The 11515-nt window shown below is 40.2% G+C and overlaps 1 protein-coding gene across 8 annotated transcripts in view; it reads left to right on the plus strand.

Moving 5' to 3' along the window:
- CACNA1D (calcium voltage-gated channel subunit alpha1 D) overlaps positions 1-11515 on the plus strand; it is a 351709-nt gene that overhangs the window by 248308 nt on the left and 91886 nt on the right. For all 8 annotated transcript variants that reach the window (XM_039546606.1, XM_039546605.1, XM_039546604.1 and 5 more), the window contains 6 exons: positions 3856-3962; positions 5523-5610; positions 6211-6318; positions 6506-6558; positions 6947-7093; positions 10038-10239. In XM_039546606.1, coding sequence (XP_039402540.1) covers positions 3856-3962; positions 5523-5610; positions 6211-6318; positions 6506-6558; positions 6947-7093; positions 10038-10239 — 705 coding nt within the window. The remainder of the gene's footprint in view (positions 1-3855; positions 3963-5522; positions 5611-6210; positions 6319-6505; positions 6559-6946; positions 7094-10037; positions 10240-11515) is intronic.

Genomic DNA, 11515 nt, shown 5'->3' on the forward strand with positions numbered 1-11515 from the left:
CGTGCCGCCCTGCTTGAGGCGGCCAAATTCCTAGAGCCGCCCCTGCCTTTGAGCAGCAGACTGTATCAACCCCTGTTCCCACACCTTCAGTTCTGGTTGCATTTCTCCAAGAAAAGAGAGGAATTAGTATGATCCAAGGGAATATAACTAGGTGTAAAGGAATACATTAAAAAAGGAAAATTCATACTAATGATCATAAATATCTTCTTGACATTGAGATCTATTAGACTTTGGAAGAATCACTCAAGAAAAATGGTGGAAGCCCCATTGCTGGGAACTCTGAAAGGAGACTCAACAAAACACTAGAATAGATGCTATAGATGACATTTGTACTTGTCCTTCAGTCCATCACCCACAGACCTAGTAGGTTTCTATTCTCCCCCTCCCCCCCTCTCCATCATCTAAAAATCTGTTCCTGGCACTAGTGAAACTGGTCACTCCTAAATCCAAGAAACTGAAGTAGATTAGTGAGGGTCTTTTTGACTGTGGAGCTCTGTTTAGGGCATTTGTTAGTCAGTGGAGTTATCCGAAGGATGACTTTGGCTCATATCTGGGCTGAATACACCCAGGAAGTGTCTACTGGCTCTACAGGATTTTTTGTGGACTGCTGGGAGCTAAATGGAGGCCTGTCCTCTGTATTCTCTGACAGCAACTTATATCCCCTGACTGGGAAACCTCCTTTTGTGTTCCTGGTCACTTTTAAACTGCTGTTCAATTCTATTAAGTTCTGCACTTGATCCTGCACAAATGCAATGGTCTCAAGAAGCTAGCACATGTTAAGCAACTGCCAAGTATGTAGCTTACCTCTCCCCTATCTGACAGGCTAAAACAAAAATAATTCAGTTGTTCAGCAACTATGTGGATCTATGTGCAGCTTAGGCAGCACTGTTAAAGTGTCAGGAAGGGGTCTCTCATTGATGTGCCCTCCATGACTCAGATGCACCCTCAAAGGATTTTCTCAGTCAAAAATGCAGATACTCCTGATTCTGTATTCTCCAGCAGGTTGTGTCTTGCAGTGTAATCCAAGTGTATTTGTAGAGGAAAATGAACTGAACTTTAAAAGATGGTAATATGTAATCAGAATGTGGCATGTACATTTGCAATGCCTTGCTGTACTAACATGTCTCAAACTTTGGCTATGCTTGCTTATGATTAAAGCTCTCCATACTGTCCATGCTGGGTTTTGCACTGTGCTTTCTGCAATGCCAAGTCCTGTTGCTAAACACGCACAACAAGAGTTAATTCAAGGTTAAACATGTAGTAAACATTATGGTACAATAATGCACATCTAATTTAAATTCCAGACCAAAAAAAAAAAAGGTGAAACTGGAGTTAATGTAACTTAAGGGTAAACTATATTACAAAAATGTTATAATTATCCCCAAAACAAGCATTAAAACAAAAAAATTCAGAGTTAAGGTTAAAACATAAAGAAATCCATAGTAAGATACAGCAATACACAGATAAGGCACACATGCAGCCTTAACTCTGCCCTCTAGTGACACCACTGGGGGAGGGGCAGAATTAAAAACTCTTTAAAATGTAAGTATAATGGTTTTTGTCAAAGACTTTAAAAGGGACTTATAATTATGAAAGCAGAGAGCAGCCATATAAAAATGGGGAGACTTAGATCTGTCTTTTTATACAACTGTATCTTTCACTGTGGGAGTGTCCCACGTTACACTAACTATGAAGGTGCTCACACCTTATGGTGATGAGGATGGAATGAATAGACAGACAGACATATGGATAGGTAGAGGATGTGCTCTAGATGATCATGTGAGAACACAGTTGTGATTATTATGTAGACTTTATTGTCTCCATACATCTCACTTCAATAAGCCTTGGGCTTGTATTAAGTCTAGGTTTTTGTTCTTCTACCTTTGGGGATATTTAGCAGGTGAGCAACATTTGGATCACAAAGAGGGAAAGATTAACAGGAAGATGAGACCAGAAGGACATATAAAAGCTATGGATCCAGCAGCCCTTTTCAGGCGTGTAATGCCCGCTGAAGCTAACGAGAGCTCTTGTGCGAAAGGGCTGCAAGAGTCAAGCCCATAAACAGTGATCTGCGTTGTAGGACACATATTCTTATAACTCATGGAATCTCTTTTTAAGGTGTTCACTGATGGAGCTGATCACCAACCTGGGACAAACAGCCACTCCCAGTTCAGTTTATAGCCCCTTTCCTCAGGGCTCTGTTTAGTCTCCAACACAAAACAAAAAGGAAATATAGGACAATAACAAAATTAATAGTCTTGTTCTTGGATGAGACCGTGGGGCATCTGGTCTCTTTGGTAACTGAAGGGTCTGGACCTTCCCAGCCTAGGAATTGGGTCTGTGTGGCCTTCCTGCAGCCTTCTGCTGCAGCCACGGGAGAATGTGGGCTTCTCTCCCCCTCTTGGAGCCGGGGCCCTCATTTATAACCTCCAGCTGAGAATCAGACCCAATTATTGGGTGGTGTTCAGCAGGGCCTGCTGGTTCCCAGGACCATGCCTGATGGGCTTTCCTCCAGAACAGAGCCAGCTCTGTTCCCTGGCCTCTTGGTCCTTAAGGGTATGTCTACATAGCCAGTGACAGCCTGCGGAAGTGAGCCTCCAAGCCAGAGTCAAGACTCATGCTACAGTGCCAAAAATAGCTGTGCAGACAGCACTTGGGCGGGAGTTCAGGGGCTATCCCCATCCCAAGGCTTCAGAGCCCAAGCTCCAGTCCAAACTGCAACGTTTATACTGCTATTTTTAACATGAGCCCCGTGAACCCAAGTCTATCAACCTGGGCTCAGAGGCTTGTGTGCTGTGTAGACATACTCTAAAGGGCCAGACCACCATGTTATAGGTTGGCAGCTTTTTCTTTCTAGCTAATGAATGGGAATTACTGGCCCAGTACTGTGAGATAATATCAAGCACTTCCTGAGAGGTACTGAGTGCCCTCAATTCTCCTTGAAATCAATGATAGTTGAGGGTGCTCAGCAATTCCCAATAGGTATTTAGAGCCTTAGAAGATTAGATCCTGTAGTCACATAGCAGATGAATTGGGTCTATCTGACTACCAGATATTTTGACAGTACCCACAGTTTTTGTTCAGATTAGGTGTGGTACAATCTACATCCATGAAAATCCATACATAAAAAGAAAATTCTATTTGAAATGCCTGTTTTATGTCTATAATTGGTTTAATAGGTTTCCATCTATCCATTTTTGAACCAATATGTAACCTTAATTAAGTTAGAGATATTTGTAATAGACTTGAGTGTTTTGTACCACCTGAGGACATCTCTGTGCTGCCCAAATGCTGCCTGCACCCAAGGCCAGGGCAGTCTCTAGCATAATATGGAACAGGGGCTGCTCTAATTAACTGCAGCCTCTCGATAGCTACCTGTGAGCTACTTCGCAGACGGGAAGGGCTGTCGCCCTCAGCACTACAACCACTCCCTCGTCTATCTCCTGATACACCCCTTTGTGAGCCAGCACATCCCCTACAGTGGGGGCAGCGAGGGAGGACGGCCTGAGGCCACATATAACAGTCCTACACTGCTTCTGCATGAGATTTTTCTCCCAGGCTTTTGCAGCCCCTTTACAGTGCTATGGTAAAGGCCTAATCAGGTCACCTTTTGTGCACACACAGAAGTGTAACATTTTGATATCAGGGACAATTAACACATCTGATTCTGTTGCTTAAGTGCAAATTGTTTAATTCAGAGGACTATATATTCAGACGGTTTTTGTATATTAATTATTGTAACAGATAAAATATTTGATTGTACATTTGCACCCTCAACAGGTGTCTTGTAAACAGCCTAAATTTCGGTTTAAATGAAGAAAAACAGAGAGTAAATGTGTAACAATTCTATTTTAGATGACAGCTTTTGGAGCATTCCTTCACAAAGGGTCTTTCTGCAGGAATTACTTCAATTTGCTGGACTTGCTAGTTGTGGGTGTTTCTCTGGTGTCGTTTGGGATTCAGTAAGTATTACAGTTACATTCTAAATGGCTTTTATTTTTCCTTGGGGGTTTTAAAGTAAAAGTGGCCCTTTGTAAGGGATTAGATTCTGCCACCTTTATTCATACCTTGGGTCTGGGTGCACAGGATTAGCATTCAGTTACTCCCCCTCCACCCCCAGAGCAATAACATGTGGCATAGAAAATGTTATAATTCTAGTATAGGCCAGCAGTAAATTACTACTTCCCTACCCTCACACCAGAGCAGGATAAGCTGAGGGCATTGTGCCTCAGAGGGGTAACTCCTTGGTATGTTGCAGCTTATGCATAAGGCTATGATTTTTTTTCAGAGAAAATGTTAATACATTTCATGGCAGAGGTGCAGGAAAAGAAGTATGTGTCATGCAGGGCGGGGTGCTGTTGGAGAGGGAGCCTACCCCACGCTCACTCTGCAGCAGTAGCTCCTGTCCTGTGGGGCTGGGACCAGCTCCCTGTTCCAGGCATTGCAACCACACCCATGTGGTCACAGCACCATTCGGATTTGGCATATCTGTCCCTTTGTTTCCATCTATGGAGGGACAGATACACCAAACCTGAGTGGTGCTGTGACCATATGGGCCAGGTTGCAACCTGGAGGGGAAAGGCACCGTCACTGGCCACTGCAGGGATCGCTGACTTTATTCAAATTCACAATTACTGAGAATACCGTGATCTCCGTGACAAAATAGTAGCCTTGTGCCATTTGGGACTATAATTGGTGGTGAAGAGGGATTTTTTACCCCTTGTGAGCAGGCAGGCCACAACCATCTAAGAATAGGCTCCAGCTCCCACTACTTTGTCGAGGGCTCAGTTCTGCTGCACTTGAAATCAACAGTAAAATTCCCATTGACTTAGAAATGAACAAGAGTAGGGTGTCATTAAATTGTTCCTCAATTTTTATTCTACTACTCTACCTATCACTGGTTGCTCTAGTATCTTATTAATTATGTTATTCAACGAGGCAGGTGGTACCACCCCATATGAAACTCCAGTCCATGCTACTTAGCACTGAGCAAAATGCTCTCTATTATATCTCTCTGACAAATGAAGGGCCCAGTCATACGAGATGCTGAGCATCTTTTGTGTGGTACTGAAAATTTCCAGCTCTGCTTGATTGGAGCTGATGGTGCTCATCATCTTGCAGCAGGCTCTCAGCATCTCACAGGGTAGAGCCCTTAGTTTGTCAGAAATACCGCACAATGCTTTGGCCAGGATCTTTCCCCAATGACAAAACATACTTGATCTACAGTGTATGACTAGCCCATGTACTTCTAATTCCTAAGTTGTTCCTGAAGCCAAGACATTCACATGGTATGTCTGAGAAATTAAATCGGTGTATTTGATAACGGTAAGAAGAGGTATTTGAGATGTATTTCAAAATGCTAATTTACAAAATATTTATTTACTCCGAGGAGCAAATAAGAATTTTTCCTTCTAGAAGGGAACTGCATGAACATAGATAATTTTAGTAAGAGAATAAGTCAATTGAAAAATAATAAACTTCGGAAATAACAGGCTAATGCTTGCTTTTTTCCCCCCCACTAGATCGAGTGCTATCTCAGTTGTGAAGATTCTGAGAGTTTTAAGAGTCTTGAGGCCTCTAAGGGCAATAAACAGAGCAAAAGGACTTAAGGTTTTTATTTGTATTTTTTTCCAAGATATATTTCTATTGCCCTGATATGCTGCAGTCCTACTGCAGGCAAAACCCCCACTGAAGCCAAAGGATATACCTGGATAAGGACACAGGACTGGGCCCTAAATCAGTTTTTAAATTCTTAAATATGCTAGTCCAAATCCTGCTCTAAATCACAGCAGTTTAAATCTGGAGCATCAGCAACATCACTGAAGGCAGATTTTGGCACATAATGCGTGCAACAAGCCAAATATCATTGCAATTTATTCATTGTAATTCCACTGTGTATATGTACTGCCTATCACTGTAAGATCTGAAGTGGCCTACTTTCAAGAGACTACTGATACATTCAGAAAATCATGCTAATTTCTGGTAGCAGCATTACATTAATTCTATGAACATTAAATGAGTATTTTCTAACTGATTAATTTATAAAGTGAATATATAAATATATTTTTATAAATATATAAGAATATATAATTTTTCTTATAAATCTAAGAAAATTTGTGTTGCTAATGCAGTGTATATTTTTCTACAATAATGCCAAGTAACAAAATTAAATTGGACTAAAATCCTTTTCTTTTTTCCTTTTATTCACAGCATGTTGTTCAGTGTGTCTTTGTTGCTATTAGAACTATTGGTAATATCATGATTGTCACAACTCTGCTCCAGTTCATGTTCGCCTGTATTGGTGTACAGCTTTTTAAGGTAAATAAATGAATTCCTTCAAAACACATTCAGGCCTGATCCTGCACCAAGGCCTTCCAACTGACTTCAGTAGGGTTCTGTGTTGGAACTGGATTGTACCTGTGCTGAGCCAGTCACAGGATCAGGTTCTAAGTTTAGTTAATTTTTATGCCCTACATTCCATCTACATCTTTTGTTTTATAAATAGGGAAAATTTTATCGGTGCACTGATGAAGCAAAACAGAATCCTGAGGATTGCCGGTGAGAACCCTTTCACTTTATAAATCAGATATACACTATTTTGAATTATAACAATAATAATATGTTGATTTGTAAGGCATTCATACCCTGAAGCCTCTGAGCACCTTAACAAAATTATAAATAAAACCAAACTCCAGCACATCAAACACTGGTAGGGAGGTTCCAAACCATTTAGTTTTTTATAAGTCGAAACCAACACCTTAAAATCCACGCAGAAACTAGCAGGCAGCCAATGCACATCACAGCACATAAAGTCAGGAGCAAACAGCACCAATTAACTGATTGAAATGAGCATATATCTCAGGGAAGGGATGGCATCATTCTGTGACTAATTGAATGCTTCCCAAGTGTTATACAATCAGTTTCAGTTTCTTTGCTTCTTCCACAGAGGAATATTCATTGTTTATAAAGATGGAGATGTTGACAACCCAATGGTCAGAGAAAGGGTTTGGCAAAACAGTGATTTCAACTTTGACAATGTTCTGTCTGCTATGATGGCCCTTTTTACTGTGTCTACCTTTGAAGGCTGGCCTGCGTAAGTGAGCATTCAGTATTTCCATAATATCATTAACAGATGTTGCATTTCTCAAAACAGTTGAATAAAATTTCCCTGACACTTCCTGAATGGTAAATAATCACCTGCGCTTTTTAGAGTCTTGAGATTATGGGCCTGATCCTGGGACGTGTGTGGTCCCTTTACTTACACTAACGTCAAGGGGAATTGTGGCACTTGGCACCTTGAAAGCTCAGATCCTATCCAAGTATACAAAGCCTCATTGTCACTAATGAAGGGGGAATTCAGGCCCATAAACATTCTAAATAGTCTAAGGCTGTCAGGCAATTAAAAAATTTAATCACAATTAATCACACTAATAGAATAACATTTTTGGATGTTGTCTATATTTTCAAATAGATTGATTTAAATTTCAACACAAAATACAAAGTGTACAGTGCTCACTTTATATTAATTTGTGATTAGAAATATTTGTACTGAAAAAAACAAAAGAAATAGTGTTTTTCAGTTCCCCTAATACAAGTACTGTAGTGCAGTCTCTTTATCATGAAAGTTGAACTTACAAATGTAGAATTATGTACCAAAAAAACTGCATTCAAAAATAAAACACAATGTAAAATTTTAGAGCCTCCAAGTCCATTCAGTCCTACTTCTTGTTCAGCCAATCGCTCAGACGAACAAGTTTGTTTACGTTTGCAGGAGATAATGCTGCCCGCTTTTGTTTACAATATCACCTGAAAGTGAGAACAGGTGTTTGCATAGCACTATTGTAGCTGACATCGCAAGATATTTATATTCATATGGCCCTTCATGCTTTGGCCACCATTCCAGAGGACATGCTGATGATGAGTTCTGCTTGCTAAAGATCCAAAGCAGCATGGGACACATGTTCATTTTCGTCATCTGAGTCAGATGCCAGCAGCAGAAGGTTGATTTTCTTTTTTGGTGGTTTGGGTTCTGTAGTTTTCGTATTGGAGTGTTGCTCTTTTAAGACTTCTGAAAGCATGGTCAACACCTCATCCCTCTCAGATTTTGGAATACACTTCAGATTCTTAAACCTTGGGTTGAGTGCTGTAGCTATCTTTAGAAATCTCACATTGGTACCTTCTTTGCATTTTGTCAGATCTACAGTGAAAGCGTTTTTAAAACAAACGTGTTGGGTCATCATCCAAGACTACTATAACATGAAATATATGGCAGAATGCGGGTAAAACAGAACAGAGTCATACAATTCTCCCCCAAGGAGTTCAGTCACAAATGTAATTAACACATTATTTTTTTAATGAGCATCATCAGCATGGAAGCATGTCCTCTAGAATGTTGGCCGAAGAATGAAGGGACATACGGATGTTTAACATATCTGACATGTAAACAACATGCTGGGTCATCATTCGAGACTGCTATAACATGAAATATGTGGCAGAATGAGGGTAAAACAGAGCCAGAGACGTACAGTTCTCCCCTAAGAAGTTCAGTCACAAATTTAATTTATGCATTATTTTTTTAACAAGCATCATCGACACGAAAGCATGTCCTCTGGAATGGCGGCTGAAACATGAAGGAGCATAAGAATGTTTAGCATATCTAGCACATAAATACCTTGCAATGCTGGCTACAAAAGTTCCATGCAAACGCCTGTGCTCACTTACAGGCAACATTGTAAATAAGAAGCGGGCAGCATTATCTCCTGTAAATGTAAACAAACTTGTTTCTCTTAGTGATTAGCTGAACAAGAAGTAGGACTCAGTGGACTTGGAGGCTCTAAAGTTTTATATTGTTTTGTTTTTGAGTGAAGTTATGTAACAAAAATATCTACATCTGTAAATTGCACTTTCATGATAAAGGGATTGCACTACAGTACTTCTATGAGGTGAATTGAAAAATACTATTTCTTTTGTTTATCATTTTTACAGTGCAAATATTTGTAATAAAAATAATAACATAAAGTGAGCACTGTACACTTTGTATTCTGTGTTGTAATTGAAATCAATATATTTGAAAATGTAGGAACACATCCAAAAATATGTAATAAATTTCAATTGGCGTTTAACAGTGTGACTAAAACTGCGATTAATTTTTAATCACAATTAATTTTTTTGAGTTAATCATGTGAGTTAACTGTGATTAACCGGCAGCCCTAAAATAATCTAGTCTTTATACAGTTCTTATTGCACTTCTTTCCTCCCTGCCTCCATCTTTTGCATTTAGGCATGCAGTCAATGCATGAGGTCCATGAAGTTTCTGTATTTCTTAATCTACCTGCTTCTGAAATAGACCAGGTTTGCCATTTATAAGTCAAAGAAGCAGAAATAATGAGGGAGGGTCTTAACTATGCAATGTGTTTGGGTTATTCCTTAGATTGTGTATCCAGGTAATTCTTCCAGGCAGTATTCACTATCTTTCTAGTCTGTGTGGACAATGGCTACATATTCAAGTACAGGCTTTCCATTCTGGTCTTTGATTTTGTGACATCAATGTGGCAAGCACAACTCAGTCTCTCAGTCAAAGTGGCTGTCCACACATTTGTAATGCACATTAAGTCATTTTGGTCAACATTCAAGCTTCCTTTTGCAGCCTAAATCTACTTCATTTTAAAGCTGGGGTTCAAATTGGATATCAGTGTGAGGCTGCCCAAAAATTTGATCTTCAGAGCACCAAGTGACTCCTGATTAGAGTATTTGTTTGGGGGGTTTTGGGGTTGTTGTTCCTGTTAAAATTAGAGGAAACTTATAATATTTAGGTTCTGATCTTACAGCCAAATGTCTCTTTAGCTACACTTCAACTAATCTTCTGAGATCTTTAGTCCTGCCCCTTTAAATAGTGAAACCATTGTTAGCACATAAAGGTTTTGGACTTTGGGAGAAACTTTTGATAGTAAACTTCAAATAAAGTAGTGTCGAAGAAAAACTCAGTTTTGTCATTTTAACAACAGTTAAAACATAATTTTTTCTTTTTTCTTTTTCAGGCTGCTATACAAAGCCATAGACTCAAATGCAGAGAATATAGGCCCTGTATACAACTACAGAGTGGAGATTTCCATCTTCTTCATCATCTACATCATCATCATTGCCTTCTTTATGATGAACATATTTGTTGGTTTTGTCATTGTTACATTCCAAGAACAGGGAGAACAAGAGTATAAGAACTGTGAGCTGGACAAAAATCAGGTTAAACTAAAAAATGCTTTTTTTTCATTTCTAAAATTATTCCTTTTGTATTCATACATTGCACAACACCAGCATCCATTCTGCTATGGTTTCAGAAGAGGGCACTAGACACCTGGCTTACTTACACAGTACAAATAAAGGCTTTTAGTAAAAACTGGTTCTAAAAGTTGGAGTAAAAGGTCATCAGATTATTCTCTTTCTTGGGCTTAACTGTTTGACTAGAGCAGGGGTAGGCAAGCTATGGCATGTGTGCCGAAGGCGGCACGCGAGCTGATTTTCAGTGGCACTCACACTGCCCAGGTCCTGGCCATGGGTCTTGGGAGCTCTGCATTTTAATTTAATTTTAAAGGAAGCTTCTTAAACATTTTAAAAACCTTATTTACTTTACGTACAACAATAGTTTAGTTATATATTATAGACTTATAGAAAGAGACCTTCTAAAAACATTAAAATGTATTACTGGCACGCGAAACCTTAAAGTAGAGTGAATAAATGAAGACTCGGCATACCACTTTGGAAAGGTTGCTGACCCCTGGACTCGAGAATGCTGTACTAGTAGTAATGGTCTTTGAAGTACTAATATTCCATTGTAACATCTATTTTAGCAAGAACATACCTGGTACAGTGGGTAGCATTACTGATGTATTATGCTCTATGAATTAGGTATATTAAGCACTCCTCAAACAGTTAAAAATCTGGTCAGTTTTAAGGCCTGGTCTGCAATAAGGCTATGGTTACACTTGCCGATGTAGAGGCTGGGAGTTAAGCCAGCCCTCAGAGACAGCAGCAGGGAAAGTGCTGCCATGTGTTTACACTGTCAGCTGCAAGCACAGTGGTGTGGCCACATTAGCAGCTTTTGCAATGCCACAGAGAGCAGAGCATTGTGGTAGCTATCCCAATGTGCAAGTGGCTGCAACGTGCTTTTCAAATGGGCGGGGGGGTTGGAGTGTGACAGGGAGTGTGTTGTGTGTATGTAGGGGGAGAGACGGTGTGTTTTGGGGAGCAAAGAGTGTGTCAGCATGCTGTCTTGTAAGTTCAGACAGCGGAAGGGGGAAACCCTGACATCAGCCCCCACCCCACCCTGCGTGTGTGTCTCTCTCTCTCTCTTTCTCACACACACCACACACACACACACACAACTACTTCGGTGGTAGCAGCAGCAGCATTCCATGGTAATGGTTTGTTTTATGGCCCGGAGCAGCTAAGCATGCCACTGTGAGAAACGGAGCTTTGAAAGGGGATATCTGCATACCTGCAGCCGAGTTCAAAACAATGA

Source organism: Mauremys reevesii, linkage group 7 (genome assembly GCF_016161935.1).
Source record: "Mauremys reevesii isolate NIE-2019 linkage group 7, ASM1616193v1, whole genome shotgun sequence".
Taxonomy (NCBI): Eukaryota; Metazoa; Chordata; order Testudines; family Geoemydidae; genus Mauremys; species Mauremys reevesii.